A 26,376-nucleotide genomic window follows, 5' to 3' on the forward strand; every position below is an offset into this window, starting at 1 on the left:
TAATTCCTCCACCTTCCCAGCTTCGTGATGGAGCACTCAGCTGCTGTTTGTGAGCAGCTGCTCTGTTTCCCTGCCTGCCTGGAGCAGCATCCAGACAGCTGCCCTGGGGGACAGCCAAGGTGGCCAGAGCAGTGACCAGCTTTGTTAAAAAGTAACAAGATTGGGAAAGAGAGGAGCGAGTGGGAAAATCCGTGACCTGGAATACGTTGTACAGCACACTGCCAACGAGTGCTACAGGGGCACTGAGTGAACTATGAGCCCGATTAATGATGCGTGTTCTGTGTACCTAATGTGATGAGACTCACTTGGTGAAAGCTGTTAGTCGTGACGTGATACTGAAAGCCTCTGGGAAAGGAAATATTGCTGACAGTGGCAAAAAGCTCACATTCATTCTCACGGAAACTTAAATATGCGTAAGTGTAGTTTCAGCGTCTGCTCTCTGCATGACTCATGCAGAGAGAGAGGGCCAGGTGTGGCTCAGAACAGGCCTGTGATGTGCAGCGTGACTCCTATTTTTTACAGACAGCTTTCTTGTGGATGGTAGAACATTATATTTGACTATGCATGTCTGTTATTTACAAGTGTATTTTTCCGGAGATGACTGCAGTGTTTGTTTTATGCTTCCACCTTTGAGTGCTTACAGATCAGGGAGGAGCAATTCAGTGTGCTTGAAGCTATATGGTAGGTTTATGATATGTCAGGATTTCAGATTTTGCCCAACTTAATATTTCTTTTCTTTGTGTTCCAGAAAAAGGCATGGCATACAATTAAAACCATGGTTAACTTACCAGTGATTAGCCCCTTCAAGAAACGCTACTCGTGGGTGCAGCTGGCTGGGCATACAGGTGAGATGAGTATCTTCAGTGTTTCTGTCTTTGGAATGTGGTGTGGGATCATTTCTACTGATTGAGTTGCCAATATGTTACTTCCTTAGCTGGAACCATTACTGTCCTTGCCTTTGTGCACCCAAGCCTTGACAAGGACAGGCTCTCTGGTACCAGCCTCAAACTCTTGGCATGAACATAAGCTCTTGAGAGGAAAGCAAATATGGTGACAGTTGATTTGGTTGCCTGGTGTTTGCATAGTGAGGATTGTTGTTATTCATTATATGCATGCAATGCACATAGCAGCTCAATCAGCTGTCTCTAATTTTGTGTCAGTAGAAGTGTGCTCCTGATAGAGGATTACTTTCATCATTAAGCTTGAAACAAACAACAAGAAAAAAAACAAACAGAAAAAGAACACCAATAAGGAGAAGTTATCAGGTTTGCTTCTCTTACGCTTCATTTAATTCTTATGCAGCCCTTGTTCCCTATGTGCAAGTGTGGGGTTTATTAGTACACACGTGGGCAGGCACCTACGCTGCATCGTGCTTTAATGCAGTACTCGAACCAGCTCTTTGTATGTTAATGTGTTAATGTAGTGCACTTCAAAGCTGTGCAGAGAGATTTATTTAGTCCTAGAAATGGAGTAGCTGCATTTGTGTAGTGGTGTACTGACCTGTATCATTCAGTGCCAACGTGACCCTGTTTTACTGTAGTTTCTATCACAGTGTGTCAGGCGTTGGCTTGATCTGTGCGGAGTGTAGCATTGAACGTGTGTGTAATCATAGCCCTTCTGAGTGCTTGTGTAGGATGACGAAGAGGGCTGAGAGGTTACCAAAGATAATTAGGAGAGATACCATTTCTGTTTGCTTTTGATAGTTTTCTGTGGCTGCGTTTAGTCCATCATTTTTGCAGCTGTTCTTCTATGATATGACAAGTTTTTTCTAAACTATAACTTGTGCCATCGTCAGCCTAGCCCTTGTAATGAGCCAGTGCCAGTTCCAGAATTTGTCAGCAAGGAAGCAGTTTGCAATGGCTGAAAGATCCCACTGCAGTATAAGTGCAGTGCTAGGCACAGGTTTAATGAGGCTCCTAATTTGGGGCCTATTTTCTGTTCTGAAGATTAAATAACAAGTACTTGTGAATGAAACATGTACTTTCCTCAGATGTTATTGGCAGGCTGCAAATTCCACAACTGGAGTGTAATGACTGCTTATCTTGGCCTATGCACACTCTTTCATTTGTACTGGATACCGTTCAGGCCCGTGGCTGTGAGAACAATTGTGCTGCAGGCTGTACCTGCAGATTAGCAGGGCTCCCCGGGGCAGGCACAGTAGCTGGGTGTGCGTGCATGTGCAGTCACAGACTGTGAGTGTAGAAGGGGCAGTGCTTGGCCTTGTGATTGCTGATGGACTGCGCTGCTTTGGGACGTACGCACTCAGCAGGTATACCTTATGTGAGGATTAAGGACAAAGCCAACGCTGACAGTGTTACGCAGCTTTAAAAGAGCCCGTCAGAGCATTAAGGAAGCATGGCTTGTGGTTTCTTCTTGTGCATTTTAGTAAGTATAGTAATGTTTAATATACTAACAAAGAGTTTAGTATGGAGAAAAAAAATGATCTGGAGCAGCTGCATTCCTTAAAGCTATAAATTCCGATGTGGGAATGTATCCAAATGGATTTTCACTGCCAGCAGCTGTGTTTGCCCTGGGTGTTTTATTTTTATGAGAGGCATGTTATCTTTTCTCATTTGGGGAAAATCTTTCTGGTATTATGCTGCTGAGGTAGGTGAGGCTGGAATAGTGGGGGGAAGGTGCTTTTCCCCTTCGCAGGTCAGGCTTTTCAGCATGTCTTTGATTTTCTTTTCAGGGAGTTTCAAGGCAGCTGATAGTGGTAAGATTCTCAAGCGATTCTCAGAGAATGAAAAGGAATGTTTTGAGCGACTGATGAAAGACCCACTACGGTCCTGCGTCCCTTGCTTCCATGGTGTGGTGGAGAGAGATGGAGAGACCTACATTCAGCTGGATGACTTGCTTACAGATTTTGAAGGGCCGTGTGTGATGGACTGTAAGATGGGGATCAGGTGAGACGTGAAAGAGAATGTGTTTTCTAACCTAAATGCATTTGTAGGAGGCAAGGGGAGGGATAATATGGTCATGCTATGTGTGTTGGAGGAATTTGTTAATAGTTCTGGAGCCTCGGGATTCAGTCCAGACAATCTGCTGTTGGTTTGACATTTGCCTTGGGCAGCCTAAGGAGTCTGTGTCCCGTTGGTGCCCAGTTGTACGTGGGTTCTGGAAACTGAGTGATCTGTAGAGTAAACGTGTCCCACATCGAGATGTTTTCAGTGGTGACCTGGGACAAAGTTTCTCTGCAATGGCCTGAAAAAACATGGAGAGAAAGTTACACGATTCACTCTCTGCCAGTTCATTTAATCTTTGCCTATGCAGTGATTCAATAAAACCCTATGAAGTGTAAAATTCCCATCTCCAAGTGTGAATGACTGAATACCAATACAAAAGCCCATTTCTAAAGCTTCAATGAGTCTTCGGTGATATTGGTCTTCTCTATGGAGAAGTGTTGACTGTCTGCCCAGGACTGACTTTCCCCACTCTGACATCTGTGTGATGTTATCACCTTGTTCTTCTCACTTTCTTTTCTTTTTTCATTTTCCTTGTCTTGTGTATGATTTAGGAGAAAACCTCAAATAAGTTATCTAAGCATAACAAATAGATACAGAATCTGTTGAAGGCCTCAAGTAACAATACAGAAAGGTAGAAACTGTTATAGTAATCCTTTGGGTGCCAACTCAGATGCTTGGTTACTATAATAAATGAAATAAGCAGTTTATGAGAGTGAGACAAGCCTTTTCAAATAGACGGAGAATCTTAAGTGAAGTGTCTGCTAAATCAGAGAAATTTGTTGCTCTGCTATGCCCAGAAGAAAGAGAAGAAGGATTGGCAGCAGTACGTGTTGTGTTCACAGTAGTTGACACTCAGGTAATGAGTGACAGCATCTCTTAAACAACAGTCCAGCATGTTTTGCAGTGTGATTAAGAATGTACACTCCAGGCTCTTGACAAAGTGAAGCTTGTGGAGAGGGACAAGTTTTAGGATCCAGTGAAATGCAGAGACAATGGATAGTGCCTTTTTAGTGGCTACTGAGATGGAGTGATAAGAGCATAGCATAGAAGTGTTGTCTTCCCTTTCTTAGTTACTTCTTCTGGTTTGGAGCTACAGTTCCTCGGATAACATGCTCTAGTTCATTACTATTTGAAGATTTATGTCTTTTACTCTCTAAAACATTACATAAAACCTTATTTGCCTTTTGAGGCCTGAAAAAAATGCATAACTGAAGTTTTTCTCAAGGAGAGAGTAGCCATTAAGACTTCAAGCAGGCCCCTTTGCTTTTGATTTCATTGCAAGTGATCTCTCTTACCTGTCCTCTGAAAATACAGTTGTATGTCATGGCAGAATAGGACTCACATTCTTGTAAGCAGGACATAAGAATAACATGTAATTGTAAGGTAAAGGTATGGTTAAAACAAGAAGTGAATGAGGCAAATCTTGATTCCTGCTATAGTTTCACTAAGTAAGCATGTGTGGTCATTAGTTTGTGCTTTGCTTTTGCCATGTGCAAAACTGAGGTAATGATAATACTTTCCTGGCCAACTGAAATTATGAAAATAAAGTTGGGGAGTTCTTGCAGCTTTGTTGGAATGTGATATCTTTGCAGGACATACCTGGAAGAAGAGCTGACTAAAGCCCGTGAGAAACCAAAGCTGCGTAAAGACATGTACAAGAAAATGATTGAAGTGGATCCTCTTGCTCCCACAGCTGAAGAGAATGCTCAGCATGCTGTCACCAAGCCCCGATACATGCAGTGGAGGGAAACAATCAGCTCTAGTGCCAACTTGGGCTTTAGGATTGAAGGGATTAAGGTAATAGTTCTGCTTCTGCCTGTTCAATTTAGACTGAACTTTGATTTGTTAATTAATCAAAATGCTAGCATGCATCAGTAACCAGGTTTTCTAATGGATTATGTGAAAATGCATTAATTATATCCATGAAGTTCAATGTATTGTTGCTTTAAAGCATCAGTTGCAATTATAACAGTTGGATCAAGTAAGTTAAGCGCCAAATGCACATCAGCCATGCTCGGTTCAACCACAGAGATACTGCAGAAAGAAACCAGGTACAGAGCATAGATACAATGAAAATGCGAGGAGGAATGAAGAACTGATGAAATAGCTGCCTCTCCCTCCCACTTTCATTCATTCATTTATTTATTTTTACCTAATTATACTCTATTTAAATCACAGAAAAGAGTGTTTGTTCCAGTTATGCTTATTTGCAAGGCAAGTTAAAAGCGTTAGAATCATAGACTCACCAAGGCAGGAAAGGACTTCCAAGATCACCCAGTCCAACCTATTGCCAATATTTCCCACTAAGCCATGTCCCTCAGTACAACATCTGAATGTTTGTTGAACACCTCCAAGGTCGGTGACTCCACCACCCCCCTGGGCAGCCCATTCCAGTGCCTGACCTCTCTTTCAGAAAAGTAGTATTTCCTAACGTCCAGCTTGAATCTCCCTTGGTGCAACTTGAGGCTGTTCCCTCTGGTTCTAATCACTAATTACATGGGAGAAGACGCTGGCCCCATTTAGCTATATATTGTTAGGATAGAGGAAACATCTTTTACTTCTAGGAATATGACAGTATCCAGTATAGATGAAGCTGGAATAAAGCCCAGAAATACAATGATAAAATCTGTCAATCAGCAAAATCCTTCTGCTGTTCTTGATAGATGAGTTTGTGTCCCTATATCATTTCTAGGATAGTACTTTACAGCCTCTGAAAAATCTTCACAATTTTCTTTCCTAGCCATTAATTGCTTGTATTTCTTGTGCCTCATGGCAAAATCAGATACCTATCCAGAAACCCTTAGGATCTACACTTAGAATATCACCAGCCTCACTAAGTAACTCAAATGCTAAGGCTCCAGGGTGACCTGATAGCGACCTTCCAGTACCTAAAGGAGGCCTACAGGAAAGCTGGGGAGGGACTTTTTATAAGGGCATATAGTGACAGAATGAGGGGGATTGGCTTTAAACTGGAAGAGGGCAGATTTAGGCTAAATATTAGGAAGAAATTTTTTACTGTGCGGATGGTGAGACACTGGCACAGGCTGCCCAGTGAGGTTGTGGATGCCTTCTCCCTGGACACACTGAAGGCCAGACTGGGTGGGGCTTTGAGCAACCTGGTCTAGAGGGAGGTGTCCCTGCCTACAGCAGGGGTTGGAACTACATGATGTTAAAGGTTCCTTTTAACCCAAACCATTCTATGATTCTATCACTGGCTCTGTCACAGATTCAATTAGTTTGCTTGGGTTTTGATAACTGTGTACCTGCAGCAGCATAGTGCTGGTGAGGGCAGTCCAAACACCCTGCACCCTGCATGAGTACTTGCTAGCTGAAGCCTGTGACGAGGGGCTTAGCAACCCTGTGTGATTTCAGGATGTTCATCAGAGCACAGTTGTGCCTTTTGTCAGCATATACATTTAACTTAAGTATGTTTTGATGCTTTAAATTATTATTTGGATTTTGCATCTGCTTTGAAGTTCTAGAACATAGGAAAAAGAAAGGAATCACGTGAACCTCTTTAACCATTCCAATCTTCTTCATTTCCACGTGTTGTCTTTTCCCTTCCTTGTTCACAGATCCTCCTGCTGTGCTACAGGAACTAGTCCTTCCAGCTCATGCTGTGCTTGGCCCCCTGTATGCTGTGCCACCCACTCCTGGCTGGTAGACACAGGCATTCTCATGCAGGAACTGTCTGGGTGGTAGATGGTCTGGCTCTAATCCTGCCAGCATACTTTCTGTCTTACCCTTCAGCCATATAATGATGTTATCCAAGTTACCTGTTTCATTCCTATGCCACTTTAAGTCCTTGAATGCTCTCTGTAATGGAATCAGAAACCCAGATGATCTCAAGACTTTTTGTGTATGTTCTTGGGAATCTCTGAGGTCAGTGTAGAAAACTTATGGATTTGTGTTGAGTCCTGAAGAGTGACTGAGCTAGGGGAGCTCCAGTAAAACCTCTTGGCTTGTCCTTTGTGATTTGGCTGGTTGTCAGAGGTGGGAAGGAGCAGTATGGCACACAGACTGCATGATATTTCCCTCTGCTGAGACAATGCTGTAACTGTGCAAAAACGTACACAATCCTTTTTTAAAACACAAGAAATGCTGTGGAGTACTCAGTGTGCTTCCTATTCTTCTGTCTTTCTATGCTGTTATGGGGAATGTAGGCAGACATTATTCTTCTGTTTTTCTACATGGAAAAGGGGTGGCAGTTTTTCAAGCAATACAGCTAGTCAGTATTCCCCCAAACTGCTTCACTGTAGCTGAACTCTAAGTCCCATTTTGTATATTTGCAGTGGAGCAATGCCATGCTTCACAAGTCCCCGTTTTGTGAGGAAAGCCTATGAGAATTCATGATGTCAGCAAGGGGGAAAAGAGAGTTGTGTTTTTGCCCCGAGTACCCTGATAACTCCAGGAATTAGGTCAGCAGATATGTTGGGCTTGATCATTCAAAATATTCCTGCTTTGTGGCTGCTGGAACAGAAATAAAGAAAGTGAAATCATAGAAGCTCTTTTGTGAAGGGACTCAATATAAATGAGATTCAATCCCTCTCCCAAAGGTCTGAAGTCTTGGCCTTGCAAACAATCATCTCTTCCACACTAAGCTCATAGTTCTGCAGAGTCATGCATGGGGCTGAGAATCAGGGTTTCTCATTTCCCACTCTGTCAGTGAATTTTTCTGCGATTTCAGAAGTTACTTTCTTTTGGTACCATTCTGTTAGCTGTCCTTTGGGATAGCCATTTTCCCAGGAGGGCGCAGATTTGACTCAATAGTCTCTGTTAAATCCATTTAGGTCACAACCTTAACCCAGAGCCCTTTAAGGGAACTCTGCAGAGTAATCTGAATGAGACTGTGGAGGGTAAGGATAGGCAGCAATATTTTATTGAGCAGCCAGGCCTGCTCTTCTGCTACCTTTGTCACTGTCCCAACTAGTGAGAAGTGCTGCAAGTGGTCCACAGGCTGCACCATGCAACAGACTGCTCTGCTGTGCAGGAACTGAAAAAAGCGTGACCTTGGGGAGCAAGCAGGGCAAGAGCCTTCTGGGGATCAGGTACACTCAGAGCTGTTGCAAGAACCTGCTACAGAATATGAGGGATGGTGCAGTTCAAAGCCTGGACTGTTGTTTACAGCAGAAAAAGACAGGCAGCAGTTAGTTTCCTGTCAACCGCTGCAAAGAAATAAAATCATAAGTGTATTTCTAAATAATAAGGATACAAGCCACAGCATGTCCAGATTTAAAGAAAAGAAAAGAAAAAAAAGAAGAGAAAACAGCAGCTCTTGCAGACTTTGTTGTGGGCTTTAGGGCATGGGGAGAGATTATTTTTAAAATAACCTTACTCCAGAGAAGAGGTAGAAGGCATCAGACTGAACTCCAGATTTCTATCTGCCGTTGAGTTTTATCGTATCTCAGATCAGATGGCTCCTCGCTGTCACTGCCTACCTGCTGCTGCTTTTGCATAACTTATACAGCTCAGCAGGCTGACGTGCCACGCTGGTATCTGGCCCGCGGCCTTGGAATAAAATTGTGTTTATTCTCCTAAAACGTCTGGTTGGTGGGAGGTTCTTCAGCATGGCTTTGCTGTTCGGTGACTTCATTGCATGACAGATCTGAAAATTTAGTACTAATGGATTTTTTTATGTATGTTGTAAGGACTCTGGTTCTGATGTGAAATAAAAAACATTGCACCTTCTGAGACCAGAGCAGAATTTAACTAGTTCTGGTGCAGTGACAAATTGTTGAAGGGAATGTATTTTGATGACCTGTTAATTTCATCCTGTAAAGGAATAATGGAGATGAGGAATTTCACGGGACTGTTACAACGGAGAGAAATGTAGTTTGATACCTGCAGGCTTTTGGAAGAAACAGGTGATCTACTGCAAAAATGGCTGTATTTTACATGCCTGTCCTAAAAGCTTTTACTTGTGTCTTTTCACATGAGGGATGTGCTTGGAGAGGTGCGTACTCATGTGGTCTGTGTTGACAGATGTCTCAGATCCATGCACTGCTCTTAGTTACTCATAGCCTCACAAGCACAAACTGGCTGTTAGCAATGCACAAAAAGATTTTATCATTTTCAGGAGTGGGGTGCTTCTGTATTCGGTTGTATTGTTAGCATAAAAGGACTCCGAGTTTCTCCTGGCTGCTACAAGTGTGCTCACACTGTCTTTTGCCAGAATTTACACACCCGCTTTGTCACTGCTAGCATTTGGATCCATGCAAATCTTGAGTTGTTCTTGTTTGGAACTCGCTTTCTATTTGGTGGCTTCTAGGTTACGTTAATATAAAGGTATTTTGGGAATGGAGTCTTTACTACAATTCTTTTGTTTCCTTGTTTAAAAAAAGGCCCCCCAAAAAAAAAACAGGAAGAAAAAGAAGAAAAACTGGTAAAATTGGGTTTGAAACCATCCCCTTCTGCCCCTCCCACTGTCAGGGTTTGGCTACGTAAGGCTTGTTAAGAAGACAACTAAAGAGGTCACTGTGGTTTGCCCCGTTGAACCTTTGCACTGCTACTACTGAGATGTGAGGAAAACCTTTCTGCAGGCTGGTAATACCATGAGGTCTGAGGTTGTTTGTTTGGTTTTGTTTTTTTAACTACACTCAACAGGATATGAAGTGTCATTTCAAGTTATCCTATCAGCTTTTGTTTATTTTCCACCTCTTGCTTGAAAAGAGGTTTATCTCCTCTCTTCCTGTTTGACGACTTACTTTCATCTGGTTAGCAAGAGCTGAGCTGCTGATGGTTCAAGGGCATTGGCTGATGAGAGGAGTGACATCTGGTATAAATTGTGTTTTTGTGCAGAAAGCAGATGGAACATGCAACACAAACTTCAAAACTACAAAGACACAGGAGCAAGTTCTCCAGGTTTTTGTGGAATTCATTGAGGGCAACACAACTATTCTGGTGAGTCTGAACTCTTCATGTTCATGATCTTTGACCTATACAACTTACTTGAGGGTCGTACTTCCTCTGGTACAAGAAAGGTGGATTTAACTGCCAAGGAAGAACTTCCAGTCCCACTGAGCAGATGGGCTGGACATGAAGACTTACTGGGCAGTGAGCAGTGGTTGGCTGAGACCTGTTCTGGCACCTCTTGCCATGAATTCCTCAGGTTTCTCATGCTAGCCGAAAATCAAACTTGTGACTTGCCACCAGTCTCCACCATAAGTGTAAGATGTATCAGGAGGGTGATGATTTATGAGCAAGGATTGTGTTGGCAGAAAACTTGTGATGAGGGAATTTGTTCTAGAGAGAAGAAAAACAGAGCATATGAACAGGAAGTGAGATTGGTGGCTGGCTCTGCCTGTGTATGAGACTTGCCTCAGAGAGCAATTCCTGTATGCTACTTCATGGTTTTTCAGAGGAAGCACAGGAGGCATGTGGTAGATGTCATAATGTCTCTCTTGTCTTCAGAACTTCAAAGGCTGCCATAGCATTTTGTTGCTATGTTGTGTAGAAGCCATTATGAGGAAAGATTAACCACCCAGGAGCAGTGTACTTGGTAATACAGGACAGCATTAAAAATGCATAGTAGAGCTTCATGTGTTGATTTTCCTCCCCTTATATGTTTTCCTCCCCTTACATGTTTGGAGCTTCCTTGTCTCTCTAACACCAGCTCATTCTCTTTCCACTGTGGTGAACTGAAAGATTCTTCATTGCTTGAAACTTCTATTTTCATTGGAAAAAAAAAATAAAAAAGAGGGAAAAATAAAAGAAGCATTTAGCATTTGGCTGCAGAGCAGACTATATTATTGCATCCAGAGCAAGACAGATAAGTGTGCTTGGTGTAATGCATGCAGCAGAGGGACTCTATTCTTTTGCAGTGGAAGCCTGTTGAAGTGTATTTTCAGGTTGACTTTCAAATGACGGCTCTGTTTGGAAAGACTTCTAATCTAAAATCAACTCTTTGTTACATTGGTTCTTGTAAGCAGAATATCTTCATTCATTCTCTGCCTGTTTCTGTTTTCTTTTTTCTGTCGTCACTTTCCAGAAAAAATACCTCAAGCGTCTGCAGGAAATTCATATCATTCTTGAATCCTCAGACTTCTTCAAGCGACATGAGGTGAGTAGTGAGTGTAATGCTGTGTGAAGGTGTAGTTCTGCTTCTTTTGGTCATTCACATGTACTTTGGAATTGCCTACTCTATTATTAGAAAGGAGTTTGTGGTAGAAGAAAACAGTACAGGTAACACAAAGCCTTCATCATAAGGATACAGGAATAACAGATGTTTAAGAATAATGGATCCTCTCATCTTTATAACATACCAACACATTGAGCCCTGGGCCACTGTCGAGAATAGTTTAGTAGTACCAGTTTCCTGTCGTTTTCTCTAATCTCGGTGTGTTACAGTGGAACATTTACAGGGAAGTGATAATATGGAAGCTTGCATCTGGTACAATAGAATCCAGTTGTGTTTAGACAATCAAGTCTTTATCAAAATACTGGATTTGTGTTGGATCTGTATAATTCTGCTATATACGTTCTCCTATGCTTTTCTGTGGAGAGGGCAACATTGGCATTTTAAGTTCATCTTATTACAGCTCAAGATTTTGAGGTCAGGCATTTTATTTTACCTTGTTAATTTCCACTTGTCACTGGAGGCAATTTTGTTAATCACAGGTTATAGTCTTTATTTGAAAATAGTTACTGGCATTTGCTCCACTGCTCGAATTGAGACCAGCTGCCGAGTGGGCTGGTGAACTGCTTTTCTTCCCTCTGTCTGATGGGTCCCTTTTCTCAGCTAGCTGCCCATTTATATGTTACTGATAGATTTTAGTTATATAAACAATGCATACCAGTTGTAAATATGCAAGCAGGGTGGCCCTAAAGACTGTTGGGTGAGAAGGCTGTCATCTTAGTGGAAGGTGTGATAAGAGGAGGCCTAAAGATACGCTTTTAACATCATCTCAATCTGCATTCCAGGTCGTTGGAAGTTCACTACTTTTTGTACATGATGGCAGTGGGAATGCCAATGTGTGGCTGATTGATTTTGGGAAGACCACTCTTCTTCCTGATGGGCAGATGCTGGATCATAGGATCCCCTGGCAAGAAGGCAACAGGGAGGATGGGTACTTGTTGGGACTGGACAATTTGATTCGCATCTTGGAAAGCATCACGGAAAGATGAGTTGAAAGTGGCACAAAACTTACAGGGCTGCTTTGTAACTTTCTTCTCTACTGAGATCACTCAGAAGGAAACTGCTTTGACTCGCTCCCTTCAGACTTCTGAGGTCATCACAGTGCAGAGGGAACTACATCCAGAACCCAGCAGCTAGTTATCAAAAGTACTTTGCATCAGCCCTCTGTGAACCTGAATAACTAACTCCAGATTGGTCTGCATTGCACCAGCCTCACGTAAGACTGGTCCTCAGAGAATCAAGATCTCCATACTCAGGAATCACACCAGCATGAGTCAAGAGGTCTGTATGGTAAACCAGAATGATTCTGATTTCTGGTAAACTGATTGGACTTCCAGATTACCTCTCAGTGATCCAGAGCAAGTGCTTGGGAATTGAAGGGAGGAGTAACGATTTTTCAGGGAACTGGATAGTTTTGAAACCAGCAGGAGCGTTTCTTTTCTTTCACCCTAATTCCAAGTCTTCTTGCTCCTGTATAAACTATAGGTTGGACTAACAACAGCTGCTGCCTTATGTTATGGTGTACTCAAGGTGGAAATCGATGATAATCAGAAGAATCCTGGAGCAAAGTGAGACAGCAGTTGTAGTGGCTGTATGTGGTAACTATTGATTAGTCCTCCTCATCCCCACCTTAGACTCAATTCACATCTGTCCAAGAGCAGCCTTTGCTTTTTTATGTAGCCTCTCAGGAGATTACAGATAGTCCAGGGAGAGAGTAGCAGCCTGTTGTCTCCAGGAACATTTGACTTTTCAAACTGGGTGGGCTGTTGGAAAAGTGCCTAGCTTGGCAGGTTTGGCCTCTTGCAGCTGAACTACAGCTGTGAAAATCAATGATTGCACTCTAGCACTCAGACTGGGGGAACTAAGGGGGTTTTTCAAGGCTTGCTCATTTTTAACATAAAACCACTGTACACATGCACATACATGCACACACTAGTAGCCAGTAACCAATGTGATCTTTTAAGATTATAGTTTGACTATCTTCTGATGCACATGAAAGAGGTGATTTCTTGACCATGCTCCTATTCCCAACTATAATGCTGCCACTGAAGTGTGTAGACTTATATAAGTACTTTTATATAAAAGTGTATAGTGCAGCAGTCAAGAAAGTAAAGTTCCTGCATTCACAGCATTACACTAAGGATAATTCCTAGACATTCCTCCTCCAATATATCAGCTGTTAACTCAGGGCAGTTTGGGGGAAGGAATGTCAATATATCACATCCTTTAATCCCTGTCTGGAATCACAGGACCACTTTTGGTTTACTCTTTTCTGCTGTGGCCCAGGCACAGCCACAGAAAATTCACAGTGATTCACAGTGTTTAAATTAAAATCAAGAAACAGTGAAGTGATACTTCTTATAATGGCTTCACATACCGTTTCTGTCGGTTGCCTCTTGCCACTTTAACAATTCTATAAATATAACAGCATATAAAGACCATCGGTATTCACCTGTTCACTTACGTTCCAGGCTTTAATATAAATATATGTTGATGCAGTTGCCAAAATGAGGACATGGCTTAGATTAGTGTTTGATTAATTCACTTTTAACATCTTGAGCTGGTTATGCACATCAATCAGAAATTGCTGTCTCTTGCGAGTGTCCTGTGCTCAGAAAAGATTCCAAGAACTTCATCTATCCAAGGATAGATGAAGGTAACTCGGTGCTTTGGGGAGCAGCTTTTTCAAGAATAACTAACTGTGACCATGAGCAAAAATCCTGTAGAGATCCTGTAGCTCTGGAATGAAATGCATCTGTAACATTTGTAATTTGAATCAAAGGGAAATCAAAGAATTACTTTTGATAACAGACTCTTGTACTATGAGATCAGATTTGAGAACGTATTCATCACCTCTAAACAAAACAGCAGTATTAAAAATGCACTTGTGCCCTAAAGGTAAGAGGACATAGAAGGGGTATCCTGTGGGAAATAGTGAGGTAGTGAGGTGTGGAGACGTTTTGTTGTCAAACAGAGGTTGTTTGAAACTGATAATTATTTTGCAGTTCACTGCAAATTCAGACTTCTTCTGTGGCCTTCTAGAGTCCTTCTCAATTTATTTTCATGATAGTATGCTAATGAACTTTCCACTGTTCTTTGGTAGTTTTTTTTTTTTCCCAGAGGGTTTTTTAGCTAAAGAGTTTGCACTTTTTTCTTTTTTTTTTAAGTTGTGGTGAGCTTCCAGTATTGAGCATGCATGTTATAATTTCTGATGCCTCCTAACTTTGGAATTCCTGTGAGATGACAAATTAATCTGTGGTGATTTTCATACTATTAATTAAGAAAAAGTCCTCCTCCTTTTCTGCAGCCAACAGGTAAACTATCAGCTAGCAATGCTTAAGGAGAAAAAAGGAGTAAATAAATCTCACAGGAGTACCTTTAATAACAAGGCCTTTTCTCTAAGACTGCAGTTCCAGGGATTTAGGAAAAAACAACCAAAAACAGAACTGGAAAAGGTTAAATAAAGTATAATGAGACAGGGAGATACAATTAATTAGTGGTTTGCATAATTAACTTTTATCATGCTTTTTTCTGTTAACACGTGAACCTTTTGCTTCAGTACGTTATTTTCTGGATGGGGGTGGGATTTAGGAGGTAAAAGTTAGCTGATACTCCAGTGTCACTTGAGAATGTGTCATGAACTTTTAGAATTAATGTCTTGTTTTAAAGAAGTAGAAGCAATGTGGTAGCAGTACTTCAAAAACCTGACTGCTGCTAGCACCACCGAGGGTGGTTTGTAGACCTTCATCTTGGAGATAACAAGGGAACCTCTTCACAGCTGTGCGGTAGGTGAGAAGATGGGAGTGGGAGAGGGGAGAAGGAAAACCTCAGCTATAGCAGTCCTTATTTATTTCCTTACTCTGGAAATTCATTCTAGATGCTAAATAGTTCTAGTAAGTTTGTTTTGAAATTATCCTTTGGCTTATCAAAGGGTTAGAAAGAAGAAACTGCAATCTAATATTATGCTGCAGCTACAGGAAAGGTGCAAAGGAAGGAGCTTTTCATTAGCAAAGGGCAAGTATAGGACTGCAAATGTGAGGACCGGAGCTCTCAGAGACTGGAGGCTGTGAGATCATGAGCAAACGATCCCAGGATAAATTAGATAACCTTGATTCACATCAGAAGTCCCTGAGTGGCTCTTTGTGTACATTCATGTGCTACTGTGAGGAAGCAGCATAGCTTTCTTTTGCTATGGAGTAAGTTGCCTTGAACAAGCTTACATTTGTATGAGATCAACATGTGCAGGCATTTGCCATATAAGAGCTGATGCATGATAGCCACGGCACTTGCTCACACACAAGTCCAGGACATAGTTCTTTAAATGCTTCCGCTGGGATAGTGCCTCACTCTGGAGACACTGAAATCACATGCGTTTCCACAGCATGGGAAGATAGATATGCTTGTCCAGGCATGGAGCAACTAACCGCTGAGTTAGGCACCAAGGTCATTAAGCTCACTAGTTAGATGCACCAGAGTTCAGTGTGAATCTAGCAGTAGGACGTCTCTTCCCCAGCTTTGACAGGGACTTGCGTTTTGGCCTTGGGCAGCTATCCTTGGCTTCAGCTTTGTTCCTGTTTTACAGATGATAATAGTACCTCCTTACCTCATAGAATGGTATGAGGCTGTACTTCATTTTTGCCTGCAAGATGCCGTGAGGTTCTTTGGCAGAAGGTGCAATATAAAAAGAAGTACACAAAGAAGTATATTGGATGAGTTTAAAAATGATAGGTGTTAAGGTTCCCCATGGATATACATTTGGATTAAGTTTAACCAAAGTGATGCTAATTAAATGCCTCTGTATTTTGCACGTGGAATATTCATTTACCATCTGATTCTGATTCAGTTCCAATGATAGGGAAAGATTTCAATGGGATTTGGACTAAACCCGTGAGTATCTCACAGGGCTTTTGCTTTTTTTTTTTAATTGGTGTCATTATTTTTTGTTATTCTTACAGTACTGAGATCAAATGACCTGTATTGTCAACAGTGCTTCTCTTCTGAACACTACAATGCAATGCTGACTGTGGTCACTTTTGACTGTATTGGCTGAGTGTTTGTTACTCTTAAGCGTGTATGCTAATAAATACATGAGACTGAAGGAAAAAAGGGATCAATGGTGATTTGGTCACACAAGAATAATATTTTCTTAAACAGCTTCCCTATGCAAGGGATTAAACCTTGTTATTTCAGTGTTTCTTGTGGTTTTAGGCTTTAGTATCTACTATTTCCTGAAATAAAACTGGTTCTGAGACATCTGGAAGCTGACATTGCAACTCTGTTCCCAACACCATGCAAAGTTTGAAGGCTTTCTTAGAGGTAAGTTCTGTCTCAAAAATGCAATTCTTGCAGCATATCAAAACACAACGCATTAAAATGTACTTTGCACACAGAGCAGTTAACTGTTTCCACAGGGCTGTCTTTCATGGCAGTAGAGGATAAACAGTGCTCTGTTCGTGGAGTCAGTCCTCCACCACTTTCTCAGCAAGACAGTGTCCTCTTACTTGTGTGCAAACTGTGTTTAACACAGAGGGAAACAAGTAGTCAGCATTAGCGTCTCTTTATTTTGTGTTGCAAATATAAAGTATACATTTGTCCAACTTGAAATTGCATAGAAGCAGGCTTGCCATCTACTTATGCACAGTAGTCACCCAAAAAGGTAAGTTGACAAGAAGAGCTGTCGTGTTCAGAGGTAATGACAAATCAAAACTGGTTCAATTAAACAAAAGTGCCATGTGATGAGACTAGCAGATGTTAGTGATGTCATGCCTAAAGTCTCTGCATCAGATTGGAAAGGGTAGGCAGCTAGGAGCAGGAAGAGCAATGCCACAGTTGCAGGAGAAAGCTTATCTGGCGTAGCGCTGCTGCTCAGTGGTTGTGGTCCCTGCCTCACACTGCTGCAGGGATGCACATAGTTTGGGGAAAACCATATTCCCAGCAGTAGAGTTCTGTTTCAGGTAAGAAGTAGGAGGGTATTGGAGGTGGAATAAGTTATACTTGCTAAAGCCCATATCTATGTAATTATATCTGTGAAACTGTCTCAGTGTACTCCAGCCCCTGGCAAGTAAGTGGAGAACTTACCTGGGGAAAAGGGTAGATAAAAGCGGAAACCTTAAATCTGTGCACAGTTAAAAATTCTGTCTGTTTAAAGGGAAAATGAAGATGCAAAACTCTTGAAGTAGAGGAGAGAAAAGATAGCAAGAATATCAACAAATGTGAAAAGACAAAAATAAGACAAATTGAAATTCACATTATTTCATCTTTTGTTATTACAGTCCTCTTAAAAATGTAGGTGTGAGGCTGCATGAAGGAACATAAAGTACTAATGCAAAATCCAGAAGAAAAAAAAATATCTCTAAATACACACATCTGAAACTGAGGTGGTAGATAGTCTTTGTTAAAATGTAGAGACCTAATGGGAAGAACAATTTATAGTATCTCTATACAGGGCTGATTCTTCACTGGGGAGCTGTTGGAAGACTTTCCATATGGATTGCGTGACTAAATAATGCCAGTCTTCAGCTCAAGTCAATCCTCTCGGTAACAAAATCCATTTTTTGGGTTTTAGTTGCCCAAGTAATCTAATTTTGACAGTATGGGTTAAACTCATTCATTATGCAGTACGTGCATCTCCTTAAAAGACTATTTTAAGTAAGTGGTATTTTGAAATGGTAAAATTTGGACACTGTGGAATCTGTGGTTGTATTAACAGTCTAAGAATTGTAGGAATTAGTGCTTGGTGTAGTATACATCATTTAGAATTATTTTTCTTTTTAAATAACCTGTTTTGGACAGCATATTGCATCACAGTAGGAGCAGTATTAGCATTATTTCCTCCTGTATTGTTATTTAAAAAAATTCTTACTATAAGGTTTTTGAAAAGCATGTAAGAGATCAGATACACACAGAAAAGCTATTACAGGTCAGAGATTGGTGGAGTCTGTGTTGACAGAAGTTTGCTTACCTTTATTTCTACTTGAGGAAGGTAAGAACACATAAAAAGCATGTTGCTAGTGCAGATGCTTAAAGTTCTCAGCCAGTTCTTTTAGTGCCCATTTGGTCTGCGCAGATCCATGTTCTGTCTTGTTAGGAGACACTGCATCTGACTCAGTACACCCTGAGCTACATGCTGTCGTAAACTAGCAACGTACATGTAAGAGATAATAACTGCATGCTTATTCTACTCTTACAAATGCCCTTCAACACCCTGCTATTGGTCACTCATAGAGATAAGATATTGGGCTGGATGGAGCTTTACTGTAGTTCAGTGGAGCTTTTTTCCTGTTCTCCCTGTATATATAAGTATAATGACTTAACTATTCATTGCAAACATCTGTGTTGTCCAAACTGCTAGACTGATGGACTTGCTTACATTTTATGAATAAATTAAGAGAGAGCTGCATGCAAGACCACATGTAGCACTGGTGAGTAGTGGAAACTATAGTTCCAACTTTGCTCTGCTCTCACTTTACTTTTCTCACTTTACTTTACTTTTCAATGCCTTATGTAGTTTTATCAATATTTGCTTCTCTAAATTCATGAATGAAGTTGAAGCAAATGCTGTGTATGTGAAAAACAATGGTAGCTCAAACTGAGCTCAGCAGGGATCCTGCCTGCTTCTCATTGGAATGTGCTAGCATTATTGTATATAGATGAGCTGCTGTTAATCCAGCTAGCCAGGATTAGGTCTGTTTATTCTTGACAAGCAGGTTGCAGAGGTGGGCTGCCTGCGACATAACCAGAAATGTTAGCCTCTGCAAGGGGAAAGGACGACTACCCTAATTTCCTGCTAACTCTACCTCATCTAACCTGGCTGTAGCAGTTCCTGGACATAAGGTAGGACAGACAATGGGCTAAAAGCATGAGTAATACCATGCTGACCACTTGTAACTTCACAACATGGATTTGGAATTTTTTCCATGCTATACAGCTCACTGCTAAAAGGATCGTCATCATCATCAGTAACATCTGGAAATCAGAATATAAAAAACTACTCATTCTGAAGCTTAAGGTCTAAGACTACAGGAAGCTGGGAACAAGTACAAAGCCAGATAAGCAAAGCATTAAACCTGAACTGAAAAAGCACTTCACTGACAAAGGATGGATTCAGACTCTCCACTCTGTGCTATTCAGTACGATATATCAGCAGTATCCAGCCCTCAGTGACGTAGAGGAAATGAAGTTTGTCTTCAAAGCAATCTCTATCCTGCTAACTCACATCTTTAGACTGTATGCATACAGCTAATCCCTGTATGTGTAGCTTGTACTGGGGCACCTCACCTCTTTTGGAAGAGAACAAGATGGAGGCTATAGCCAACATCGTGGCATACAACTTGATTACATGTAAAGGCAGCATGTTGTTTGCCGTTGCAGGTTGGTTATGCACAGTACAGGAGTGGGACAGGGACAAAACGCTTGAAACTGCTCAAGCTTAAACCAAAGTATTTACTTTTCCAGGCTCCAGGCTTTAACCAGTAAACATCTGTTTAGACTCTAAATAACAGAAAATAGCCTTAGAAATAGTCTTTCAAAAAAAAACAACTACATTAACCAGCAACTCTGTATGCTAGAAAGGTTAAAGAGAATAACAATGTGTGTGTGAAGCCACGTCATAGTTATAGCTTTAAATGGCTGAGCTATTTTGCCTTGCTGTAAAAGGGGCGTCGTAAGGTGATGTCTGTATTAAGCAGGTTGTCTTCACTCTGCTCCCTTGCATTACTCTGTTTCTACTTCAAAGGAGTACATATGAAAATTGCAACCAGCTACAGCCTACCAAATTCTACCATTACCTTAGAACATCAGTAATGCTTATCAACATAGCACAGGAAATTACAAAAAGTACTTACAAAAACGAAGTCCATCCCAAATAAAGTCCATTAAAAGATGAAGATAGTCCATTTCCCATCACCCCCATCAGCTCACTCTTTCTTGGAAAGCCACCTGCCCCTTCCACATCAGGAGCTGTGAAGAACACAACACCGTGAGGCAAGCAGTACATTTTCCTTGTTATTCAAAGAGAAACCATCAGCTTTACTATCTATCTATTTTTTTCAATCATAAATTTGTTTTCCTCTTCATTGCTTGTTTTCAAAATGCATGCTCAGAGGATCCTGGGTTTTTTTTTCATCCTTCTTGCTACTTCCAATTTAAGCAGTAACTTCATGTTTTTCAAAGGGTCTGCTATTAAAGAGATGAAAATGTGGCTGCTATTCATTTACTTTCCTGTCACTATGTGAGCATCATTAGGCAATTCCTCAGGACAGTAAAAAGCTCAAGGAAACACAGCAGGTCTTCACAAGTTGTTCACTGCTGGCACAGCATGCATTTTTGGTTTCTAAGGTCAGAAAGAAGAGCAGCCTAAGTTGGTCATTATTTCCATGACACATCCAAACACTATGGTTGGATGATAAGTCTATTTCTTTTCACCTGAGCTGATTGAAAAAGAGGTCTTTTGTTAGGTACTGTATGCAGACTCAGAGCAGCAATGCTGTTATTCTCTACAACTAAGTTGGTCCAATGGAACACAGTCGCTGGACAGAAGTAGAAATGCAACTGTCTGTAATGATCTGGGGATTTGGCAGGTAGAAGGAGGAAGATGATCATTGCTGATGTCGAAACATCACCCCTCTAAAGGAACTTACATGGAGGAAGTAAGTGAAATAGGAAGCAGTTCAAGTTTGCCCTTCCAGAAACACTCACATTCTCTGATATTTGGATGAATCTTTTCTGTTATACTGGTGTAACACTCAGATCATCTGACAAAGACAGACCAGAGTCCCTCTCTCTTGCTGCTTTATCTGTTTTATAAAAAGGTTTCTCATCTGTATGCAGACTGGAGCTCCTTAGCACAGCTGCTCTGACCCCTGTCAAAACTGATGGTGGGTGATCAGTGCCATAGCACAGATCATCATATGCATAATTTACATTACCACAGGGGAAAGTCTGGAGTTTCACCAGTTCGATCCCACCAATATCTAAGTGAGGGCAGTTGCTTCGACTTGGAGATGCTGGAGATGCCCGAGAACTAGGAGAAGAACTGCAATTTCCATCAAAGCCTGAATCTTCTCGCTCTGGAGTTGCTTTCAGTTTGGAGGTGGGGCTTAAGTGACACATGTTCTCTAGCACCCATGATCCATAGGTTGGATTCCAAAGGTTTTTAGTTTTGTTCTTCAGTCTGTGGGTTGGTGGATTGCTGAATTCTAACTTCCAGGATGCGCTGAAATCGCTGAGGCATGGCAGGCTGGGCCCTCGAGCAGCCCGATTGCTGAGGTTCTCCACCAGTAGCTCTTGTGGACATTGTACGAGTTTTTGCCCAGGACGGTGGGAATCCAGGGTTTTAGGTGTCATCTGAGGTGTAAGAGAAGGGCTCACCAACAGGGGCACTATCCCACTGGAAACATTTGGGCGCACAACCGTGTTCCCTTCATCCTCTGGTGCTGGGCTACACTCCATGGGCAACTCTGTGTTGATCACATCAGGGTCCTAGAAGAAAGGATTGCACAGAAACGTGTTACACCCTGAATGCCTCCAGGCTGACTGTCACACCTGCATTTTCAGAGAAATAGCTATGTGAGAAAAGCTTTTGGCAGAGGCTGGCATTAGGTTTGGGCACTATTCCTGGCACAAGGTGCCGTAAGCCATCTGGGTACTGCATGCTGCTAGGACTTGCAAAAGTATTGTCTTGTTTATGTGCTTCCTTTGAACAGTCGCTGTGCTTTACTGAAATCAGCATATGAGCTGAGGGTTGCCAGTATATAATTTGCCTCTCAGGCAGGTTAGATCCATGCTTCTAACTGTAAAATTCTACCAGATGATGAACATGCTATGCCATCTTCCCTCACCCCCCATTACCAATTCAGCCATGATTTTCAACCAGCACTAGGCAAGGTCAAAGTGTGGACCTTTGCAGACACTAAAACCTTTCTATCACAAAAAGAAGGGCATTTTGCTACTGAACAAGCAGTGAACTGGAAGCAGCCACTTGCACAGGAACAGTATAACCTGATTTTGGTGGGGCTGAAGATAGGTGAGCTAAGGTAGGTAGATGAAAACACAAATGAACAGTTGAGCCAGTACCACCATTGGGAAGTACATCAACCTGTGAGGAGCCTTAATCTTGTTTGCACTAATAGTACATTTGGATGGCTGGCATTCTGGGGATTATCCTCCACACATTCCGGGGATTACCATCCAGTTACCGCGGGCCAATACCTGCGTGCAGTACTTGATTCTTTCCAGGATGGTAGAGAAGTTTGGCCGGTATTCTGGGCTGTGCTGCCAGCACTGCGTCATGATGCGGTACCTTAAAATGAAAGAGAATCCATTAAGAAAGATAATTGTGAAAGATGTGTTTCAATGTGATGTGAGCTTGGGTCCAGAAGAAAAGCACTCAGTAAATGGCTCAAAGGAGTGGAGCAAAAGTAGATGTCATTTCTGCATCCTTGGATCCCAACAGAAAGCAGATCCTGTAGTGGTCTAACTTATGTACAAGAGGCAGTGGCTCAAGAGATGCCCCAGTGGAAGGTTGCCTTTATCCAACCCTTTTGATAACCACTGTTCCATAGTTGAGACAGTGAGGAAATACTTACACAGGCCCTGGACAGTTCTTTGGGGGGTCCATTCTTCCTCCACTGGTGACAAATTCCAGCACTTCCTGATTAGTTTTGCAGGGATAGGGCATGTAGCCCAGAGAAAAAATCTCCCAGAGAAGAACACCAAAGGACCTGTGTCAGAAACCAGACAACAATGCTGATTAGGTTTCCAAGTTTGTGCTCCACAAACCTGGAACAAAGTTGGGTAGGTAAAAATATAGCAGAAACCTTTGAACCTGCAGGCCAACTACGGAAGTGTGCACTTAGCATGGTTATGAGCCAACTTTGATTTAGAAAAGAACAACAAAACAATCAAAACCCTTGTTCAAACTCCCGAAGTAGCTTTGCAGACACCTCAAAATATCTGAATTTGTTCTTTCTGCTGCATTTGTTATTTCTAGAACAGAAAATGCCAAAGCACCCTTTGCTATGCATGGTCTAACTGAAAACAAGAACTGTTATGTTTGTCTTAGAGATTCCTATCTTACTTTGACAGACTTGAGATGTTTGAGTCGGTGTTTGGCAAAAGGATGCTCAAGAATAAAACAAGTTAGAGACCTTCACTAGAAGTGCAAAAGTAAACATTGTCATTATATGGTTGCTCTTTTCTCTTTACATCTACAGGTCAGTTAGGCAGTGACACTCAAAACTCCTTACAGTGTAGACCCAGGGAAATCGAGGGATCTGCAAAGGCTTCAGTAGGGTCATTAATTTTAAGAGTCACTATTTGATGCAAAGGTGGATAAGATTTCCAGTACATACACGTTATGTACAATAGCCTGTTACAGTTACAGGAACTGTAGTGCTCTCCTTCAGAATATTTACTACTGGCTGCTTACAGTTATGTTCTGATACACAATCCCTTGTCTTCTAGCATTAACAACTTCAGGAAACTGGGTCAGTGTGCCATTTAAGGTAATATTTCAGTTTGCTTATTGAAGAGTACTGTATAGGAAGAGAGGAGTTCTTAAGCAACTGGAAAGCTTCCATTCCCCAGCACCTTTGCATGAATGTGTCATTGTTGAGGGGGTGTTTATTTTAAGGAAGAATCAGGCTACATGAAGAATTGGTATATAAATACTGTTTCCTCAGCAACAAGCAAGGGCTTCTGCTTAAATCTGCTGTCATTTTATATACAAAAGAAAAAAGGAAATAGAAGAGTAATCCTGTGTGGTATAGATAGAGTCATTTACAAAGTATATGAGCAGGCCTTGTCACCAGTAAGTACTGAGTGGCAGATACTAACAGCTGAAGGAAGTGTCTGCATTTTTGACTGAGACTTCTTAGGATTCTAAACAATCTTCTCTTTACATTCCTTGATTACCCTTATATGATACTCTGCATTTATCTATGGCTATTTGTTATGCTCTCCATTTGCACTAGAGTTTTTAATTTTCACTTAATTTCTTAGTCACTCTTCTAACAATGCAGAGGGAAATACCTACTTTTTTTTTTTCTTTTTCCCATTTTAGGACATGGGAGATTGATATCTTTAGGGGGGTAGACTTTTTTCCTTGAACAGTAAATGTGGTTTATTAGTGAATAGCAGAGGTTATTAATAGACATTTATTACCAGGTATCAGTTTTGGAGGTAAAAATGCCTTCTAGAAAAGCTTCTGGCGGCATCCACTTGACAGGAAGCATGGCTCTTCCTCCCTTGCGATAGTAACTTGCTCTGGGAAAGATTAAACATATGCAGAATGTCACACAGCATCAAAGGGCTAAGATGTATAAAAGATCCTATCACCACAGCAACAGGAACTGGAGAGAGTGCACGCAGTACTGGGGGCCAAATAAGAAAAAATCATCAACATGAATTGTACCATCTGAGCAGTATTTTATACCATGTTTGCAACTGAGATGGAAAAATGATGATGTTTAGGTGCGTAGCTGAAGAGATCAAATGTGCTGAAGTTGTGCATGAGGCACTGGTACAGAAAATCTTCTTGACGCCATACATTTATAGTTATGAATATTTTTAAAATTTGAGATTACTTGTGGTCAACTAGCTAATAAATTTACCTGAGTTTGGTTTAGCATCCATATGTGTTTGCAGTGTTCTCTAGGGCCCGGTCTGGAATGATACAATTTAAGTGTATTTGCTACTAGGCATAGATGTGTTAACTGTAAATTAACTGGAAATCAAATTCAGAAATGTAATAGACAGTTCAGCTGCTTCAAATTAGATGAGGCAGTTCAAACCATTTAAATGGATACAGATTATTGAGTAATTCATGGGACTGAAATGGCCTTTCACTTACCTGTAGATATCTCTGGCCATCCCAAAGTCACCGATTTTGGCTATTCGACCTGCTCCAGCACAGGTCAAAAGGCAATTCCGTGCAGCTATATCTCTTTAAGAAAAAAGAAAAAAAGGAAGAAAGAAAAAAAAGAAAGCGCACAAGAGAAAACTTCTTCACTGTGAAGGGAACAGAACACTGGAACAGCTGCCCAGGGAGGCTGTGGAGTCTCCTCTGGAGAAGTTCAGAACCTGCCTGGGTGATCCTGAACAATGTGCTGTAGGTGACCCTATTTGAAGCAGGAGGTTTGGACTAGGTGATCCCATTTGATCCCTTCCAACCTCAGCCATTCTGTGAATGTATAATTCTGTCTAATTTTGAACTCTTAACAGGCTAAAGGAATAAAGAATGTTACATCCAGCCCTACAAGTCTTAGCTGAGTCATCTTAACACAAATGAGGATAACTTTAGTGAAAACAAAAACTATGCTAATTACACAATCATTTTCATTAACTGTAATTATTGAACTGTATTTGCATTACATTTTCTACCATTTCTACTCAGTATACTCTGAACATTACCCGCTACCATCTTCCTTCACTAAAGCAGAAAACAGGGTCAATCTCAGACAAGGTAAGGATCCAACCTCTTCTGCATCAACCACATTATGACAGTATGTTTCTTTCTAAAAAGAAAACAAGTGTTTTTTCAGTGGCATCAGCATCTCTATCAGCAATGCAGATGTGATGCTATTGAAAAGTCTTAGTAAACTGCTTGAAAAGCAGGTTTGATTGAAAAACAGATTTGGTAAACTGTTCCTTTGCTGCTTCTGGCAACCTCCCATGGAACCAAGCAAAGCTACATATGGGAGCAGCCATTTGCTGGATGCAAGTTTAGATTGTGACAAATGGTAGGCATGACTGCGTGGCCAATGCTGAAGGGTTCGTATTAATTTTAAATGTGTGTTCTGAAAAGGGACTCATTAAAAATCATAGCTCTGTGTGGATCCTGTTGGCTGCCAAGAAAAATGAACTCCTTGAACAACTCACGTGTTTCTTCCCACTGCCAGCCCTGAAAATTCCCACAGGGATCTGGAATTCAAGCTTAGCTTTTTCCTTTTCTCCCATTATCATCTGTGATTCACATGACAAGACTTCACATACAAGACTAGGCCCTTAGTGATATCTCTACAACACGATCCTTCCCACCAGGATGTCATTCACCCGTACTTACAGACTTCTCTGAATTGCACATCTATGAACTCTAAATAATACGGATGTCACTAACAAATACTAACATAAGACCTAAATGAAATCCCTTTTATGCAGATTTGCTGAATCGCTGGCTAAAACAAAAAGTCTGTTCCCAGGTTGCTTATACAAAAGATCTAATGGTGTAAAAACTGAGCCAGAGAGTTTTTTGAAAAATAGTGTTTGTCTCTTTCAACA

The 26,376-nt window shown here is 41.3% G+C and overlaps 2 protein-coding genes across 3 annotated transcripts in view; one reads left to right on the top strand and one right to left on the bottom strand.

Moving 5' to 3' along the window:
• Positions 1–480: 480 nt before the first annotated feature.
• ITPKA (inositol-trisphosphate 3-kinase A) lies at positions 481–16,353 on the top strand. Of its 2 annotated transcripts, XR_004159888.1 has the most exons (7): positions 481–845; positions 2,693–2,906; positions 4,559–4,763; positions 9,765–9,866; positions 10,954–11,025; positions 11,886–12,381; positions 12,586–16,353. XR_004159888.1 is itself a non-coding variant. In XM_031553519.1 (6 exons), the coding sequence occupies exons 1-6, from the start codon at positions 695–697 to the stop codon at positions 12,087–12,089; spliced, it is 948 nt and encodes a 315-aa protein (XP_031409379.1). In that variant the 5' UTR covers positions 481–694; the 3' UTR covers positions 12,090–16,353. The 2 variants fall into 2 exon arrangements, 1 of the variants encoding a protein (XP_031409379.1); XM_031553519.1 differs by having other exon boundaries at positions 11,886–16,353.
• Positions 16,354–20,614: 4,261 nt separating this feature from the next.
• LTK (leukocyte receptor tyrosine kinase) overlaps positions 20,615–26,376 on the bottom strand; it is a 28,178-nt gene continuing 22,416 nt past the window's right edge. The window contains 5 exon segments of the mRNA XM_031553426.1: positions 20,615–21,579; positions 22,309–22,399; positions 22,686–22,820; positions 24,262–24,363; positions 24,950–25,042. Of these exon segments, the coding sequence (XP_031409286.1) occupies positions 20,827–21,579; positions 22,309–22,399; positions 22,686–22,820; positions 24,262–24,363; positions 24,950–25,042 (1,174 nt within the window). The 3' untranslated portion in view covers positions 20,615–20,826.

This window comes from Meleagris gallopavo, chromosome 5 (assembly GCF_000146605.3).
Source record: "Meleagris gallopavo isolate NT-WF06-2002-E0010 breed Aviagen turkey brand Nicholas breeding stock chromosome 5, Turkey_5.1, whole genome shotgun sequence".
Classification (NCBI taxonomy): domain Eukaryota; kingdom Metazoa; phylum Chordata; class Aves; order Galliformes; family Phasianidae; genus Meleagris; species Meleagris gallopavo.